Source organism: Mobula hypostoma, chromosome 8, assembly GCF_963921235.1.
Source record: "Mobula hypostoma chromosome 8, sMobHyp1.1, whole genome shotgun sequence".
NCBI lineage: Eukaryota > Metazoa > Chordata > Chondrichthyes > Myliobatiformes > Myliobatidae > Mobula > Mobula hypostoma.
In genome coordinates, this window is record NC_086104.1 from 134687211 (window position 1) to 134707775 (window position 20565).

Consider the following 20565-nt stretch of genomic DNA (forward strand, 5'->3'; position numbering starts at 1 on the left):
GAAGACAGCACCATCAAATAAATGAGAAGTTGAGCTAACATCAAGTTGTCTGCTTAACATTTATGGAAAGAAAAAGGAATAAAATATTTCCCTCTTATTCGGCTGATACAAACTAATTTGTCGAGTGTTACTATCTATATTGTTTACTTTTAGCTTGTTTGTTGCATTTTTCTGTGGTTGGCTACTCCTGTTAAAATAGAATATGGCATCTGTAAACTTTTAATCGCAGATTTATTTCGGAAACGTTTCACTCCAAGGAAGGAATAGGGGTACACAAATTATAAAGTTTTTGACTATGAATGCTTCTTCCTCGGGATTGTGATATCCGAGGGGATACTAGTTCTCTGTATTTAAGGATCGCTTAAGCTGGTCAGAATACAAAAACATGGCTATTTCATCCATAAGACATCCGTAGGAATTGGACCCTAACAGGCACTATTTCACGCTGCAATTATTGTTCAGAACTTCTCATTAAGGGAACATCTAAGAAACTTCAAAGTTAATTTGTAATATACGTCAGCATACGTACACCTGCGGAACTTTAAATAGCAGAATTTTGTTTCGTTATATTTGCCGTTGCAAATAAAGATAACTTAAATTCACCGTCCGAAAACAGAGTTATATCGTCATGCAAACAAGCGGCATGCAAAGATCCGCGTCCACTTACCGAGTCTGCGCTGATCAGCAACAATCCCTTTATAAGTTATTCCTTTTTCAATTTCCTTCTTTCTCAATCTACTGGCGTGATTGTACCATTCACCCACATAAAAGAGATAATTTACAGTGGTGATTCAATTTATCATGAAGCCCGTCCGTGCGTATTTTAAGGCGGAAGGTGTTCGTTTATTTATTGGTCAGGGTATCAAAAGATATGGCGAGAAGGCAGGTGTATGGAGTTGAGTGTGAAACAGGAGAAAATCTGCAGATGGTGTAAATCCAAGCAAAATGCAGAGAATGCTGGAGGAAGACAGCAGGCAAGGCAGCATCTATCGACAAGTGTACTGCAGACGTCCTGCCGAAGGGTCGCTGCTCGAAACCTCGAGTGTTCCCTTTCGATAGATGCTGAACGGCCTGCTGAGTTCCTCCAGCATTTCGTGTGTGTTTATGGGGTTGAGTAGGATCCGTGAACAGTGACGATGCAAAGGCGGAGCAGACTTCTTGGGCTGAATGGCCTTATTATTCTCCTATGTCTTATGGTCCAAAACTGCACACAATTTTCCAATTTGAGCCTCACTAATGTTTAATAGAATTTCAAGATAACAGCCCAGCTCCTGTGCTCAATATATTGTTTTGTGAAGGTTTTCTTTACAACCCTATCCACCTGTGACGCCACTTGAAACCCCCTTACACACGGAACGATGGATCTTTATTACTAGAGTCCTCTCGTCTGCAGCACTACTTTGTGCGCTATCGCTGACCTAACCAATCGCTACGGCATGTCACAAGTCACAGGTCTCCAGTGTGAGAGGGAATCATATACATCCTCACTCTGGATCCTTCTGTAAAACCAATGTCTAATCCAATTTACTACTACTTCTTGAATGCCAAGCGATCTTGACCAAGTTTTCATGCGAGACTTTGTCAAAGATCTTGCAACCTCAATGTGGACAACATCCACTGCTTTGCCTTCATCGCCTTTCCACGGAACATAATTGAAAAGTTCTGTAAGATTGGTTAGATACGACGTTCCACGGGCAAGCTCACGTTGACTATCCTTAATCGATCGCTGTCTAGCCAACTACCTATGTACACGGTCTCCTAGTATATTTTGCAACAGCCTTCCACTTCTGATGTCAGCCTCACCGGCCTACGATTTTCTGGCGTGTCCCTACAGCTTCTGTTGAACAACAGAACAACAACACCTATCCTCATATCCTGCGGTATCTCATGCGTGGATAAAAATCTTTTGAACATCTCTACCAAGGCCCCTGCAGTCTCTGCATTAGCCTCGTTCAGGTTTCGAGGGAATACCTTGACAGAACCCGGGGATTTATCCAATCAAATTTGCCCCAAGACAGCAAACACTGCCTGCTCTGTATATTGCGTCGGTCCAAGACCTCGCTGCTGCATTGGTTCAAATATATAAAATCTTTAACTTCCCCGAGTAAATACAGATGCAAAAAAAAAATAGTTTAAGATCACTGCTGATCTCTAATTGCTCCTCGCATAGATTAGTACAATAATTTACCGAGGACAAATTTTGTCTATTGCTATCCATTTGCTCTTAACGTATCTTTAGAAGCTCTTAAGATTCTCCCTCACCTTCTCTGCAACAAAATAAAACTCAAGCCTTGCTTTAGCATTCCTGATTTCCTTGTCTTGCATTCCTTGTACTGCTCAAGTACCTCATTTGTTCCAGTCTGCCTGTACCTGCTGTATTGGCAAACTGGAACAAATGCTCCTTGTTTTCCTTAACCAGGGGCTCAACACCTCTCAAAAACTAAAGTATATTGAACCTGTTCATCTTGCCTTTTACTCAGGCAGAAACATACAACCTGTATTTTCAAATTTTCACTTTTGTGGTCGTCATGGACACAGGAGGTCTCTCCGCATTTCCACATCCGGCAAGGGGAATATTTCAGTATCAAATCTGGTACCGCACTGCTCCAGATATGCAATAAGAGCAATAATACATTAAAACACAGTATTTCCTCGTGGAAGCCTCAATGAACCAAGCTTCAACTCTTCACTCCAACACTGGCCCAGTCACAAAAGGGCGACTTAAACTTAACTTATTTTTGTTGGTCCTTGCTAAGTGCAATCCATTGTCTTCTCTGGAACTGTCCAGAGCAAAATGTGTCGACTTTTACTTCTACTTCTTTTAAACTCTTCCACCGCCCATCACCTTAACCCAATCCGATAGCTCCTCAGGTCTGTCCACAGTCCACAGTAAGAGGAACTGTTTACCATTGGATGAAACTCAATACTGTTGACAGTCTTCCTAGAAGTGTTACCCCGCAAAGGTCACACCAAGAGCACAACGTGTAATACTGATGGAGGTGAAAAAGAATCTAAAGGTAACAGCAAAATACCTGCAATAATCTCTGTGCATATATCTGCCATGGAGGAAACCGCTGCTTTCCAAAAAAAAACTTTGCTGCAATTCCCAACTTTGCAAAAGACCACCTCGATGTTCTCCAACACTTCTGGGACAGCGTTCTGTGCACAGATGAGAAAAAAGTTAAACTTTTTGTCAGAAATGCACATTGCTATGTTTGGTGAAAAAGGGGCACTGCAGACCAACACCAAAACCTCATTCAAACTGTGAAGTATGATGGAAGGAACGTCATGGTTTGGGGCTGATCTGCTGCCTCAGGGCCTGGGTAGTTTGCAATCATGGAGGGAATATGAATTAGAAATTGTATCAAGATATTTTACGGGAGAATGTCAGGGTGACAGTCCGAAACCTGAAGCTTGAGAGAAGTTGAATAATGCAACAAGGCAACAAGCCGAAAGACAAGAGTAAATCAACACCAAAGTGGTTCAAAAAGATGTTATTTCGAGTTTGGAATGGTCGAGTCAAAGTCCTGCACTTAATCCTATAGAAATATTGTGGAAGCACATGAAGCAAGCAGTTCATTCGGGGAAGCTCACCAACATCCCAGTTATTGCTGTGCAAGGGGGTCATACCAGTTACTGAAAACAAAGGTTCACATACTTTTTTCCAACAAGTGCATGTAATATTGGAATTTTTCTTAATAGAGAAATGAACAAGTATTCATTTTGTGTTACTTATTTAATTGGGTTCTCCTTATCTAGTTTTAGCACATGCAAAGGTGTGATCACATTTTCAACAGGATTCACAAACTTTATCGCACCACTGCTAAGGATGTTGCCAGGACTGGCAGATTTGAGTTACAGAGGAAGGTTGAACAGATTTGCAGTTTATTCCCTGGATCGTATTTGGGGAAGAGCGTATAGAGACACACAAAATTATGTCACGTACAGATAGAGTGAATATATGCAGGACCTTTCCCTCAACTTTGGTGATGAGTTCGGGTAAAATATGAAATATTTACTGGGAATCAGAGGGAGACTTCTACACTCAGACGTTGTTGCGAGCGTAAGGAATCATGAATTCTATTGGTGGATGCGGTGTCAATTGCAACACTTAAAGACATTTGAATAGGTACATAGGTCGGAGGGCTACTAAGGGCTATGCTTTGGGTGCTGGTAGATGGGACTGGGAAAATACTAGGTACACACGGAATAGTGGGCTGAATGGTCTGTTTCTGTGCAGTAGTGCTCTATGACTGTTTGATTTCGCTAAAGCCAGTTAATTTGGGCAAACTTCAGATGTCACGAGTGGGGTAGGGTAATTACCGGAGTCCTAAAAAAACTACTTTTCTGTGTCTCACTTGTCTTACACTTGTAGAGGCGGACAAATTGTCGGCCATCCACAGGAGTTGTAGAGGAGAACTAAACAGATGTGATCTCTAACCTCACAATGTGAGGATGTGTCCAGATGTCAGCACACCGAAAGTAATTTTCAATGCAAAAACACGATGTGAAATAACAGCTGTCGACTTGTGATAATGGTGTCATTAAAACAAATATATGAGAAAGTGAAACCACTCTTCTATAACAGTTCGGTAGACACCACCTCACATCATTAAGACATTTCTCGTTGATGGATTTATAAGTTTGATAACCTGCCTCCCATGAAACCTCCGCTTCTACGACCCAATGCGACAGCTCCACGACTAAATCTAATTATGTTTTTTTCTTGTTTTAGGGCGTCCGGGGGATTGTCAGCCTGACCGGTCAGGTAATCTTTCTTAATTATAATTACACGTAGGGCTGGATCGGATTGTCACTGAAAATCAAGCTGAGAGGTGACTGCTGAAATCCCGTGCAGTGATTCGGCAGAGCAATGACTCCGCTGACATTGTCCAAAGCTTAAAGGAGTTCACACAGTTTATTTTATTTTTGTGTGTTGAGGCTGAAATCACGTTAAGGTTCATTTTAACCCTTTCTCCTTTGGGCCCCAGTTAGAAGAATGTCTCCTCCCGTCCAAACAAGTTTGGGTTCTGTCACTGAATTGATGAGGGCTGAGTGCAGTGGAACACTGATCCGAGCAGTCTGACAGTTGTTCTCCGAAAAGAGAAAACGATTCCTCAGCTCAGCCTTTTTTTTTTCCTCTGGGAGACGTTTGTTCTCCGGAACAACCGGATGATTCCCGGGTCTCCGGATGATCACGAGCTTACTCTCTGTTTTTGTCACGTTTAGCAGTTTGTGCGTTGTCTGCCACAGCCTGACAGTTTGTTTGATCATAACATGGCACCTGCGGAGTTTAAATGCTTGGGGTGGGTGGGCAGAGGGAACGGTTTACTGAGCTTTGAGTAGCCGCAATCTTAAACTAACATTAAAGATTGATCTCTCTTTAACTGATATTTTTCAGAAAGCGTGAAGTTGAGGTTGATGAACGGAGGCAGTCGATGCGCCGGGAGACTGGAGGTTCACTACTGGGGAATCTGGGGGACTATGCATAGTTATACTTGGGACCTACAAGACGCGACTGTGGTGTGCCGGGAGCTGGGTTGCGGCAAAGCGGTGGATGCCCCGGGGTGGGCTCAGTTTGGAGCCGGTTCCGGACCCGTTGTGACCCAAAAAGTTCAGTGCAACGGAAACGAAGCAACCCTGCGGGAGTGTAAATCTTACCCTTGGAATCATTATACATGGCCTCACTCCAATGATGCTGGTGTCATCTGCTCAGGTAAAAATCAGGATTTTGTCCCTTCCATCTCGCTGGATTGATGACTCCATGATGTCCCAGCTGTAAAATAGCGCGGGCTGATAGCCCGCCCCCAGTGAAGTGAAACTCAATTGGGTTATGTCGAAATTATTCCCCTCATGTTGTGATCGCAATTTGTGTTACCGAGCCGATTTTTGTCTGCCTTTGGGGGGAAGCTTTGTGTATTCCCCTCATGATTTACATACCTCAATAAAGAATTAAGTCCTCGTTTCTCCACAATTATGGTGTAGCCAGACAGATAGCATTTGTGAATATAGAATAACAACCTCCCAAAATTCAGATGCTGGAAATGTGAAATAACCTCAATAAATGTTGCAATCAGTGCAATCTCGTATAACAACTGTGGTGCCAAAATTAGAGTTAACACACTTTGTATCACCGTCTTTGCAAAATATTTTCCTTCCGTGTGTCCATGCAGTTCCTGCTACAAAATAAGGTCTCAGTTAAAAAGAAACAACATAGTAACTCCTACTCCCTCCCTACAAATGCTGCCCGACCTGATATATAAGACAAAAGAAAGGAGCAGAAGACGGCCATTAGGCACATCGAGTCTGCTCCGCCATTTTGTCATGAGCTGATCCATTCTCCCATTTAGTCCCACTCCACCGCCTTCTCACCATAACCTTTGATGCCCTGGCTACTCAGACACCTATCAATCTCTGCCTTAAATATACGCACTGACTTGGCCTCCACTGCCACCCATGGCAACAAATTCCATAGATTCACCACCCTCTGACTAAAAAAAAATTCTTCGCATTTCTGTTCTGAATGGGCGCCCATCAATCCTTAAGTCATGCCCTCTCGTACTAGACTCCCCCACGAAGGGAAACAACTTTGCCACATGCACTCTGTCCATGCCTTTCAACATTCGAAATGTTTCTATGAGGTCTCCCCTCATTCTTCTAAACTCCAAGGAATACAGTCCAGGAGTGGACAAATGTTCCTCATATGTTAACCCTCTCATTCCCAGAATCATCTAGTGAATCTTCTCTGTACCCTCTCCAATGTCAGCACATCTTTTCTTAAATGAGAGGACCAAAACTGCCCACAGTACTCCAAGTGAGGTCTCACCAGTGCCTTATGTTGCCTCAACATCACATCCCTGCTCCTATACTCTATTCCTCCAGAAGTGAATGCCAACATTGCATTCGCCTTCTTCACTACTGACTCAACCTGGAGGTTAACCTTAAGGGTATCCTGTACGAGGACTCCCAAGTCCCGTTGCATTTCAGAACTTTGAATTCTTTCCCATTTAAATAGTAGTCTGCCCGTTTATTTCTTCTTACAAAGTGCATAACCATACGCTTTCCAACATTGTATTTGATTTGCCACTTCTTTGCCCATTCTTCCAATCTATCTAAGTCTCTCTGCCAACTCTCCGTTTCCTCAGCACTACCGGCTCTCCACCTATCTTCGTATTGTCAGCAACCTTAATCACAGTGCCATCTATTCCATAATTCAAATCGTTGATGTACAATGCAAAAAGAAGCGGCCCCAACACGGACCCCTGTGGAACACCACTGGTAACCGGCAGCCAACCAGAATAGGATCCCTTTAGTCCCACTTTCTGTTTCCTGCCAATCAGCCAACTCTCTACCCACATTTGTAACTTCCCAGTAATTCCATGGGCTCTTATTTTGTTAAGTAGCCTCATGTGTGGCACCTTGTCAAATCCTTCTGAAAATCCAAATATACAGCATCCACAAACAACAGGAATTCTGCAGATGCTGGAAATTCAAGCAACACACATCAAAGTTGCTGGGGAACGCAGCAGGCCAGGCAGCATCTGTAGGAAGAGGTGCAGTCGACGTTTCAGGCCGAGACCCTTCGTCAGGACTAACTTCCTTCAGTTCGTCCTGACGAAGGGTCTCGGCCTGAAACGTCGACTGCACCTCTTCCAACAGATGCTGCCTGGCCTGCTCCATTCACCAGCAACTTTGATGTGTGTTGCATACAACATCCACTGCATCTTCCTTGTCTAGCCTACTGGTAATTTCCTCAAAAAATTGTAATAGGTTTGTCAGGCAAGATTTTCCTTTGAGGAATCCATGCTGAGTTCTGCCTATCTTGTCAAATGCCTCCAGGTACTCTGTAACCTCATCCTTGACAATCGAATCCAACAGCTTCCCAACCACCGATGTCAAGTTAACAGGTCTATAATTTCCTTTTTGCTTCCTTGCCCCCTTCTTAAATAGTGGAGTGACATTTGCAATCTTCCAGTCCTCAGGAACCATGCCAGAATCTATCGACTTTTGAAGGATCATCGCTAATGCCTCTGCAATCTCCACAGCTACTTCCTTCAGAACACAAGGGTGCATTCCATCTGGTCCGGGAGATTTATCTACCTTTAGACTATTCAGCTTCCTGAGTACTTTCTCTGTCGTAATTGTGACTGCGCACACTTCTCTTCCCTGCCACCCTTGAGTGTCCGGTATACTGCTGTTTGTCTTCCTCAGTGAAGACTGATGGAAAATACTCGTTCAGTTCCTCTGCCATCTCCTTATCTCCAATTACAATTTCTCCAGCATCATTTTCTATACCTACTCCTATACCTACTCTCACCTGTCTTTTACTCTTTATATACTTGAAAAAGCTTTTAATATCCTCTTTGATATTCTTTGCCAGCTTCCTTTCATAGTTAATCTTTTCCCTATTAGTTTCCTTTTGTAAGGTTTTTAAAATTTCTCAATCCTCTGTCTTCCCACTAATTTTTGCTTCCTTGTATGCCCTCTCCTTCGCTTTAACTTTGGTTTTGACTTCTCTTGTCAACCACGGTTTCATCCATTTTCCATTCGAAAATTTCTTCTTTTTTGGAATGTACCTGTCTTGCACCTTCCTCACTTCTCGCATAAACTCCAGCCACTGCTGCTCTGCCGTCTTTCCCGCCAATGTCCTTTTCTAGTCAACTTTGGCCAGTTCCTCTCTCATGCCACTGTAATTTCCTTTACTCCACTGAAATACTGACACATCAGATTTCGGCTTCTCTTTTTAAAATTTCACAGTGCACTCAATGATGTTATGATCACTGTCTCCTAAGGGTTCCTTCACCTCAATCTCTGTAATCACCTCTGGTTCATTACACAATACCCAGTCCAGTACAGCCGATCCCCTAGTGGGCTCAACAACAAGCTGTTCTAAAAAGCTATCTCGCAGACATTCTACAAATTCTCTCTCTTGAGATCCAGTGCCGACCTGATTTTCCCAATCCACTTGCATGTTAAAATCCCCCACAATTATCATAACACTGCCCTTCTGACAAGCCTTTTCTATTTCCTGTTGTAATTTGTAGTCCACATCACTACAGCTGTTTGGAGGCCTATGAAGAACTGCCATCACGGTCCTTTTACCCCTGCGATTTCTTAGCTCAACCCATAAAGATTCTGCACCTTCCGATCCTATATCCCCTCTTTCTAATGATTTAATATCATTTCTTACCAATAAAGCCACGCCTACCTTCTGCCTACCTTCCTATCCTTCTGATACACCGTGTATTCTTGGACGTTCAGCTCCCAGAGACATGCATCCTTTAGCCACGTCTCAGTGATGGCCCCAATATCATACCTGCCAATCTGTAGCTGTACGACAAGATCACCTACCTTATTCCAGAGTTTTTGGTTTAAGATCAGATTTATTGCATTTAGTTTATTTTATGTCGACACAACACTGGTCACGACATTGAATACTAACATGACGCTGTGTCAGTATTAGGGTAGTATGAGACTCAATGGCAGATCTGCGCGTCCCGTGAGCCAGTTCCCTCGTGGTACTTTCATTTGTGATGTTACCTTCAGTAACATGGAAATTAAGTGCAATGCACTTGGTCGAGACTGAATACTGTTGTGTGCCGGTAATGGAGAAAATGAGTGCCCATCGTGATAGAAAGGATGGTTAAGACGTTGGAAATGGACTCAGATGAGTTATTTTGTCCTGAATGATCTCAAATATCTTGAGCATTATGGGAGTCGATCCATGTTAGCATTGCCAGACATTCCTGAATTTTGACTCATCAATAATAACATGATATTGGGGAAAATCAAAGGAGACATTTGCAGCCTGATATTTAAAGATTGCATAAGTTTTGTCGCTGTTGCCTTCGTGCGTCCCACCTGGTTCAGGTTCTGTTAATGTTTGACTGCTAAGTTACAGATGATGTGATGTACAATCTCAGAATGTCGAGGAGAGATGATGTGAGCTTCACTTGTATTCCTGACACTTGGCCAGTATGAATGCAGTATGTCACGTATAAGCTCATACTTGATTAATATTCAGGCTTTGCACTACCTGATCTGGAAATGAGGGCAAATGTTAAAAAGCATCAGAGAAATTCATCTGCTTTCAAGATATAGAGAAAATGCTATGTAGGCTGGTGCCCACAATGAAGCTGACTCAGTCCAAAACTTTTTGCAGCTTCTTTAAATCCTGCGCGGTAGCCCTCCCACCCCCATCCCCACACACCCCATACCAAAATGCGATGCTGCCAGTTATAATGCTCTGCACGGTACAATTGTAAATAATTGCGAGTGTTTTTGGTGTCATACCAAATCTCTTCAAGCTCGAATAAAATACATTCGCCATCTTGCCTTATTTGTAACTTCATCGATACATTGGACCCAAGATATAGTCTAGGAAATGTTGTCACCCAGGAATTTGAAAGTGTTAACTCATTCCACTTCTGATCCCCCTATTTGGAGAGGTATCTGTACCTTCTTCTTCACCTTTCTGAAGTTCACAATCAATTATTTGGTTCAGTGAAGGTTGTTGCTGCAATACCACACAATTGCTTTATATATCCCGTTCTGTACGACTCTCATTAATATCTAAAATTCTGCCAACAATTATTGTGTCACCAGCGAATTTGCAGATGGGATTTGAACTGTGCCTAAACACACAGTCATAAGTGTAGAGAGCGTGAAGCAGTAGGCGAAGCACACATCCTTGAGGTATTCAAGCGAGGATAATCAGTGAGGTGGAGATGCTTTTTCCGATCATCGCAGACATTGCTTTTCTGCTTAGGAAATCAAGGATCCAGTTGCACAGGATGGTACAAAAGACCCAGGTCTGGAACATTCGATCAGAATGGTTGGAATGTTTGTTTTAAGCACTGAACTCTGGTCAATAAACAGCATCAATAAATTATGGTAGTTTCCAAATGCTCCAAGGTAGCATGAAGAGCCAATAAGTGGGATAGCCATCCGTAAATCCAACCTGGTATTTTTGTCTTTTAAATGCCACTAATCTAGCTATCAGTTGTCTACGAACCTTCTGGCTTTTGATTCGGGTATGTACAGTATGTTCTTGTTGGCCCATAGTCGTCCACAAGAAGTAGAAGATATGAAACATCGGGATAGGCAGAACAATATTATCTAAAGCTGCGGCCGTATAGAGATCAAATTGAGCAATGCTTGCAATATCGGCACATTTATCTCGATAAATATGAGGGAATGCGGCTTAGTTAGCAATTGGGGACATGAGATACAGTAAGGAGGAGCAGAAGACGGAATGTTGAAGAAGTTTGATAAATAGAAAGATCTTGCTGTTCATAGCTTCATAGATCGATTTAAAGTGGCAACGGAGGACGGAGGGCTTCAGAGATCTTATAACATGTTTTCTCTCAGAGGTCAAAATAAGGCATAAAAGAGTTGGGTCATCGTAATAAAACTTTGTAAAACACTATTTAGGTTGCACTTGGAAAACTAACTGCAGCTCAGCAGCCATTTTATAAGAAACATTGGGAATGATTTTACTTGATGAGTCACAGAAGAGATGAACAAGGATTTTTCTTGAAAGAGGATTTTATTTATGGAGAAAAGACTGGAAAGACTGAATTCATTTTCTACAAAAGAACAAGGCCGACATGCGACCTGATCAATTTGTGTAGAAATGTGAGGAAAAGATGGTTAGATTTTCAGAAATCAATCAAGAACATAAAAACAAGCAATTGAGTTAAAATGGATATAGGTTTAAAGTTGTAATTGTGACCTACAAGACGCGACTGTGTTGTGCCTGGAGCTGGGTTGCAGCAAAGCGGTGGATGCCCCGGGGTGGGCTCATATTGGAGCAGGTTCCGGACCCGTTGTGGTCCAAAATATTCAGTGCAATGGAAACAAAACAACTCTGTGGCAATGTACATCTTACTCTTGGGGTCAATATGCGCCGTCTCACTCCAGTGATGCTGGGGTTATCTGCTCAGGTAAAAATCAGAATTTATTCCCTTCCATCCCGCCGGATTGATGACTCTATGATGTCCCGTCTATAAAATAATGCGGGCTAACAACCCGCCGCCAGTGATGTGAAACTAAATCTGGGCTGTGTCGAAAGTATTCCCGTCATGTTGCGATCGCAATTTGTGTTACTGAAAATTTACACCGATATTAATTAAACACGTACATTTAGTACACAGTACTGGACACAATACAGCATTTGAAAGGGCTCAGCAGTCAAGTAGCATCTATGGAGCAAAATAAAATGCTGTCAGTACTGACACTGATCCGGAAATGAATTACTGAGAAATTTTATACCAGAGATAATGCACATTGCGCTGAGTTCCTCCATAGTATGTTTTTAGTTGTTCCATTTTCCAGCAATTGCATCGACAGAGTCATGGAGTTGTCTGCCCTCGGGGGAAATCTTTGTGTATTCCCCTCATAATTTACGCACCTCAATAAAGATTTAAGTCCTCGTTTCTCCACAATTATAGTGCACCCAGACAGATAGCATCTGTGAATATAAGAATAACAATTTCCCAAAAGCCAGGTGCTGGAAATGTGAAATAACGTAAATGTAAAAATGTTGCAATTACTGCAATCTCGTATAACAACTGTGGAGCAGAAAGCAGAGTTAACACCTTCTTTGTATCACCATCTTTGCAAAGTATTTTCCTTCCGTATGTCCATGTAGATCCTGCTGCAAAATAAAGTTATAAAGAAACAACATAATAACTCCAACTCCCTCCATAGAAATGCTGCCTGACCTGAGATATAATTCTAGAGTTTTTGGTTTAAGATCAGATTTATTGCATTTGCGTTTATTTTATGTTGACACAACACTGAATACTAACATGACGCTGCGTGAGTTTCAGGGTACTATGAGAATCAATGGCAGATCTGCGCGTCCCATGAACCAAATCCCTCGTGGTGCTTTCATTTGGAATGTTACCTTCAATAACATGGAAATTAAGTGCAATGCACTTGGTCGAGACGGAATACTGTTGTGTGCCGGTAATGGAGAAAATGAGTGCCCATTGTGGTAGAAAGGATGGTTAAGAATTTGGAAATGGACTCAGATGAGTTACTTTGTTCTGAATGAGCATTGTGGGAGCTGATCCATGTTAGCATTCCCTGACATTCTTGAATTTTGACTCATCAACAATAATATCAGATTGGGGAAAATCAGAAGAGACACTTGCTCCCTGACAATTAAAGATTGCATATGTGTTGTTGCTGTAGCATTTGTGCATTCCGTCAAGTTCTAGTTCTGTTCACGTTTGACTGCTAAGTTACAGATGATGTGATGTACAATCTCAGAATGTCAAGGAGAGATGATGTGAACTTCACTTGTATTCCTGACACTTGGTCAGTATGAATGCATTACATCACGTATGAGCTCATACTTGATTAATATTTAGGCTTTGCACGTCCTGCTCTGCAAATGAGGGCAAATGTTAAAAAAGCATCAGAGAAATTCATCTGATTGCAAGATATAGAGAAAATGCTATGTAGGCTGGTGCTCAAGATGAAGCAGACTCAGTCCACAACTTTCTGTAGCTTCTTCAAAATCCTGCGTGGCAGCCCTGCCACTGCCATCCCCGCACACCCCATACCAGAATGCGATGCTACCAGTTATAATGCTCTCCACAGTACAAATGTAAAAAATTGTGACTGCCTTTGGTGTCGTATCAAATCTTTTCAAACTCGAATAAAATACATTCGCCGTCGTGCCTTATTTGTAACTTCATCGATATATTGGACGCAAAATATAGTTTAGGAAATGTTGTCACCCAGGAATTTGAAATTGCTAACTCATTCCACTTCTGATCCCCATATGTGGACTGGTGCTTGTGCCCTCTTCTGAACCTTTCTGCAGTTCACAATCGGTTCTTTAGTTCAGAGAAGGTTGTTGCTGTGATACCACACAAATGCTTTATATATGTACATGTAAATGGATTTCAGCAAGGCATTTGATAAAAGTCATAGTCATACTTTATTGATCCCGGGAGAGTATGACTAATTAATATTAATCAATATTAATCAAGTATGAGCTCACAGGTGATGTAATGCGTTCATACAGACCAAGTGTCAAGAGTACAAGTGAAGTTCACATCATCTCTCCTCGACATAAAGTACCCCATGCGAGGCTTATTGAGAAAGTAAGGAGGCATGGGATCCAGGGGTCATTGCCTTGTGGATCCAGAACTGGCTTGCCCACAGAAGGCAAAGAGTGGTTGTAGACAAGTCATATTCTGCATGGAGGTGGGTCACCAGTGGAGTTCATCAGGGATCTGTTCTGCGACCCTTACTCTTCGTCATGTTCATAAATGACCTGAATGAGGAGTAGAGGGATGGGTTAGTAAGTTTGCTGATGACACAAAGGTTGGAGCTGTTGTGGATAATGCACAGCGCTGTCAGAGGTTACAGCGGGACATTAATAGGATACAAAACTGGACTGAGAAGTGGCAGATGGAGTTCAACCCAGATAAGTGTGAAGTGGTTCATTTTGGTAGGTCAAATATGATGGCAGTATTAATGGTAAGACTCTTGGCAGTGTGGAGGATCAGAGGGATCCTGGGGTGCAAGCTAAGAAGGCGTATGGTGCATTGACCTTCATCAGTCGTGGTACTGAATTTAGGAGCCGAGAGGTAATATTGCAGCTATAAAGGCCTCTGGTTGGACCCTGCTTGGAGTACTGTGCTCAGTTCTGGTCGCCTCACTACAGGAATGATGTGGAAGCCATAGAAAGGGTGCAGTGGAGATTTACAAGGATGTTGCCTGGATTGGGGAGCATGCCTTATGAGAATAGGTTGAGTGAACTCGGCCTTTACTCCTTGGAGTGACAGAGGATGAGAGGTTACCTGATAGAGGTGTATGAGATGATGAGAAGTATTGATCGTGTGGATAGACAGAGGTTTTTTCCCAGGGCTGAAATGGTTGCCACAAGAGGACACAGGTTTAAGGTGCTGGGAGTAGGTACAGAGGAGATGTCATGGGTAAGTTTTTTTTTATTCAGAGAGTGCTGAGTGCGTGGAATGAGCTACCGGCAACGGTGGTGTAGGCGGATACGATATGGTCTTTTAAGAGACTTTTGGATAGAAAAAAAGTCGCTTAGAAAAAAATAGAGGACTATAGGTAAGCCTACTAATTTTTAAGGTAGGAACATGTTCGGCACAACTTTGTGGGCTGAAGTGCCTGCCTTGTGCTGTAGGTTTTGTATGTTTCCTTGTCTCTATGATTCTATATCTCATTCTGTGCGCCTTTTCAATCCCATCTAAAATTTTCCCAACAATAATTATGTCATCAGAGAATTTACAGATGGGATTTGAACTGTGCCTAAACACACAGTCATGGGTTTAGAGAGGGTAAAGCAGTGGGCGAAGCACACATCCTTGAGGTGCGCCAGTGTTGATAATCAGCGCGGTGGAAATGCATTTTTCTGATCAGCGCAGGGTGTGCTTTTCCGGTGAGGAAATCAAGCATCCATTTGCAGAAGATGGTACAAAAAGCCCAGGTATGGAACGTCCGATCAGAACAGTTGGAACGTTTGTTTTAAGCACTGAACCATGGTCAATTAACAGCATTCTGATATAACTGTTGGTATTTTCCAAGTGAACCGAGATAACATCAAGAGCCAATAAGTGAGATAGCTCTCCCTAAATCAAAGCTGGTCTTTTTTGTCTTTTAAATGCCATTAATCTAGCTATCAGTTGTCTACGAACCTCCTGCCTTTTGATTCAGTTATGTACAGTATGTTCTCGTTGGCACATGGTTGTCCACACAGGTTTTAAAGAAGTAGAAGATATGAAACATAGGAATAGGCAGAAGGATATTATCTTAAGCTGAGGCCATGCATAGATCAAATTGAATAATGCGTGGAATATTGGCAGATTTATCTCGATGAGTTTGAGGGAATGCAGCTTACTATAGCAAGCGAGGACATGGGATACAGTAAGGAGGAAGGGAAGAAAGAATGTTGAAGAGTTTTGATAAATAGAAAGATCTTGCGGTTCATAGCTTCATAGATCAAAAAAAAGTGGCGACAGAGGATATCGGAGATCATATACTTTATAAGCATCCATTAGTCTTGTGATACCATGGATTTATGCCTTGGAAGGTTTCCAGGGCGCAGGCCTGGGCAAGGTTTTATGGAAGACCAGCAGTTTCCCATCCTGCAAGTCACCCTTCTCCATGTCTCCGATGTTGTGCAAGGGAAGAGCAGTGGGACCCAAACAACTTAGTATCGGTGTTGTCGCAGAGCAATGTGTGGTTAAGTGCCTTGCTCAAGGACACAGCAGGCTGTGTCAGCTAAGGCTCGAACTAGCGACCTTCAGATCACTAGAGGAACGCCTTATCCACTTGGCCAAGCGCCAACAGAGATCATATAACATCTTTGCTATCAGAGGTCAAAATAAAGCATAGAGGAGTTGGGTCATCGTGATAAAACTTTGTAAAACACTATTTAAGCTTCACTTGGAACACTAACTGCAGCTCTGCAGCCATTTTATAAGAAACTTTGGAAATGGTTTTGCTTGAGGAGTCGCCGAAAAGATGAACAAGGAGTTTTCTTGAAACAGAGGATTTTATTTATAGAGAAAAGACTGGATAGATTGAATTCGTTTTCGACAAAATGAACAAGGCTGACATGCGACCTGATAGATTTGTGCAGAATTGTGAGGGAAAGGTGGTTAGATTTTCAGAAATCAGTCCAGAACATTAAAAACAAGTAATTAAGTTAAAACGGATATGGGGATAAAGTTGCCCTGAGAGACAGTGAAGGACATCTGCAATGTTTCTATGTTCATATCTCCTTCAGGTGAGCTCTCTTCTTAAAGGTTGGAATCCAACGGCATTTCTGCTTTCCTGCATTAATAGCCCACATCGCTGCCAAGGAAGATGATTTTCCACCACCCCGATCTAGCACATTGTTAAAAAACATGTTTTCTAAGTTTTTGAATGCTATCCTTGCCCATTGTGGGTAACATGAAGAAACTACAAATATTTGTGTACATTTGTAGGTCACATGTGAGGCAGCAGAAGATTGCAGGCTGGCGAATAATGTCTGGTTATTACAAAGGATGCAAGAATAAGCCAAGGGTATTAGTACTGATGATTCTGTCTCCAGTGAAATGTACATTTCCCAAGAAAGTATTCTGAGACGATAACGCTCTGCATTTGGAATAACCAGACTGGCTTTGTCTAGGGGGAAACAGTGTACCATGAATTTGCTCAAGCTTTTTTTCCTTCTTGAAAAGCTAATCAAGCCGATCGACAAGTGCAAGGCAGAAAATATTTTCCCCGTAGATATAACTTAAGTCTTTGACGAGGACCCGCATGGCAGGTTGGACCAAGAGGTAGTTATTTGTATATAAACTCTTATTTCTGATAGGACAGAGAGGGTGGTGATGGAGAGTTGTTCATTCAGTTTTGAGAACGGAGAACAGTATTTTATTATCACAGTATATTAAATACTTGTATAACAATCCAGGTGGAATTACACAGAAGTTTGTGGATGGCATCAAAATTGCTGGCACGGTGCATTGTTAAGAAATTTGTCCTTCGGTGCATCACAATCTGGATCAGATGGAAAGCTGTGCACAGGACTGGTCGTTCAAGCTTAACTCAGATAGGCACAAAGTGATATATTTTTTAGAATTTAAACCTGCGTTAAGACATGCATAGTGAATTAGTAGATCTTGAGAGGTGTTAATGAATAGAGAAAACAAGCAATTGATTCTGTGAAAGTGACAACACAAATGGGGTTGTGAGGAAGCCATCTGGCATACTTTCCCTTATCGGCCGGGGATGTGAGCACTTTGTGGGTCGTCAGATTACTGATGTGCGCGACGTTGGTCCGAATGCACGTTTATTGCTGTGTGCAGTTCTGATCTCTACGCTACTGGAAAGACGGTCTTATGCTGGAGAGGGTGCAGAGAAGAATCAGAGGGATTTTTGATAGGACTAGACAGTTCGAGTTATAAGAAATATGGACAAGATGGGACTTTTTTTAGCGAAGATTATGGAGATGTTATGTTATGGTGGTTAAAAAAATAATAGCTGCAGAAATAGGATATTAATAAGTTCAGCAAGACAGGGACCATTTTTCTCATATCACAGAGCAGGGTTAATCGTGGGAAATGGCTTCATTGAAAGTTAATGAAGTACATTCATATTCATTCTTGCATGGACTCCAGTCGTGGGATAGCAGAGGATCTGATGTAAAGCAAGGGAACTGGTTTATTTGAGGATCATTATCTGTCCCCAATTAATTTGGAAAAAAGAGAATTGAGGCTGCTGACGGTATGCTGATATCCTGATGTAAAAGACGGTAAAGTTGACAAGTGGGCAAATCGGCTGAATGCACTTATGACAGAAAGATTGTTCAACTCGGAAACTAGAATAATTCCTCTCATGACTGCAGCGATTGATTTGCTGAGACACAGCATCAGCTTGTGAAATATGAGTAAAATCTGATCGGTATGGTGCTGAAATTAATTTACCAGTACCAAATAATTGCGGTGCAGAAGGGAGGAAGGAAAGCATGTTATCTGTATGAGATGAAATTTGAATCCCTATGAATTCGGAATCTGAAATAATCTGAACTGAATTGGATTTGACTGCACGGTGTTATAATTGTCATTATTATGACTGTCCTATGATGCTTTCTGAGAACTACTGATATCCTGATGTGAAAATCAGTGAAGTGTTGACAGGACAAACCGACAGCATGCACTTGTGATACAGAGATCGTTTAAATCGTATTGCAGAATATTCTCGATCCGGACTGCAGAGAGTGCGTTGAGCACATGCAGCATTAATTTGCAATATGTGAGGGAAAACTGTTCGGTCTGGTGCCAAAATGAATCCACCAGCACTCAGTAAGTAGGGTGCACGAGGGAGGAGGGAAAACATGCTAACTGTCTGTGACCAAATTTGAATCCCGATGATTTCGGAACGTAAAATTATCTGAAATCAAATAGTCATTATGATAACTGCGCTTTACATCTTATTTTTTTTCCAGATCACAGAGCTCCAAGATTGGTGTCCGGATCTGACGAATGTTCGGGAAGACTGGAAGTGCAGTTTGTTAAAACCTGGGAAAGGGCTTGTGTCCCGCACTGGGATATGGAAGATGCCAATGTTGTGTGCAGTCAGCTTCAATGCGGAGTTGCTGTTTCTGTGTTGAGTGGAGCCCGTATTGGAGAGGGAAATGAACATTCACGGAGCGTTGAATGTTAGGGCAATGAATCGACCCTTTCGGACTGTCCAGTTTCTTCAACTAGGCATAATTGCAACCACATGAATGATGTCATTCTGATCTGTTCCGGTGAGTACCAGGATTCAGAGTAAATCATTGGTAAACTTTGATGGCACTTGGAAATCAATAGTCAGTTCTCAACAGTTCTTCCTGTTGAGGGCTTAAAAGTGCAGCAATATTGACCCACATTTTGGGGGTGAGGAGCCTTAAGAATTTCGTATTGGTCAGCATTAATGATTGATTTTAATGTGGGGGACTGAAGCAGGAATTGAAAAATGCCTCTATTTGGAAACTTCGATGGGCTAAAACAAGAATCATTCATCTAAACCTGATGAATATGCTCTGAAATTCGACAGACAGTAAATATATAGATAGATACTTTACTGATCCCAAAGGAAATTACTGTATCACTGTAGTATAACAACTGCACAGACGTACAAGTGTTATAAGGGAAGTAAGAAAGAAAGAACATTAAGCTCCTCAAACAGTCGAACAGGAGGGTCAATAAGAGTTGGTACATTAACAAATGTGTTCGGCCTCGAAAGACAGAGTTTCTTGTATCATATAACCATATCACAATTACAACACAGAAACAGGCCATCTCGGCCCTTCTAGTCTGTGCCAAACTCTTACTCTCACCTAATCCCACCGACCTGCACTCAGCCCATAACCCGCCATTTTTTCCTGTCCATGTATCTATCCAATTTAAATTTAAATGACAACATTGAACTTGCCTCAACCACTTCTGCTGAAAGCTTGTTCCACACAGCTACCACTCTCTGAGTAAAGAAGTTCCCCCTCATGATACCCCCAAACTTTTGCCCTTTAACTCTCAACTCATGTCCTCTTGTTTGATTCTCCCCCACTGACAATGGAAAAAGCCTATTCAAGTCAACTCTATCTATCCCACTCGTAATTTTAAACACCGCTATCAAGTCCCCCGTCAACCTTCTACGATCCAAAGAATAAAGGCCCAACTTGTTCAACCTTTCTCTGCAACTTAGGAGATGAAACCCAGGCAGCATTCTAGTAAATCTCCTCTGTACTCTCTCAATTTTATTGACATCTTTCCTATAATTCGATGACCAGAACTGTACACAATACAATAAATTTGGCCTTACCAATGCCTTGTACAACTTCAACATTACATCCCAACTCCTGTACTCAATGCTATGATTTATAAAGGCCAGCATACCAAAAGCTTTGTTCACCGCCCTATCCACATGCGATTCCACCTTCAGGGAACTATGCACCATTATTCCTAGATCTCTCTGTTCTACAGCATTCTTCAATGCCCTACCATTTACCATGAATCACAGGAGATTGGGCTGCAAAAGAAAGAAGCA

At 42.1% G+C, this 20565-nt stretch overlaps 1 protein-coding gene across 1 annotated transcript in view; it reads left to right on the forward strand.

The window, feature by feature from the left end:
- LOC134351210 (deleted in malignant brain tumors 1 protein-like) overlaps positions 1 to 5757 on the forward strand; it is a 242193-nt gene extending 236436 nt beyond the window's left edge. The window contains exons 16-17 of the mRNA XM_063057320.1: positions 4736 to 4768; positions 5402 to 5757. Coding sequence (XP_062913390.1) covers positions 4736 to 4768; positions 5402 to 5757 — 389 coding nt within the window. The remainder of the gene's footprint in view (positions 1 to 4735; positions 4769 to 5401) is intronic.
- Positions 5758 to 20565: the final 14808 nt, after the last annotated feature.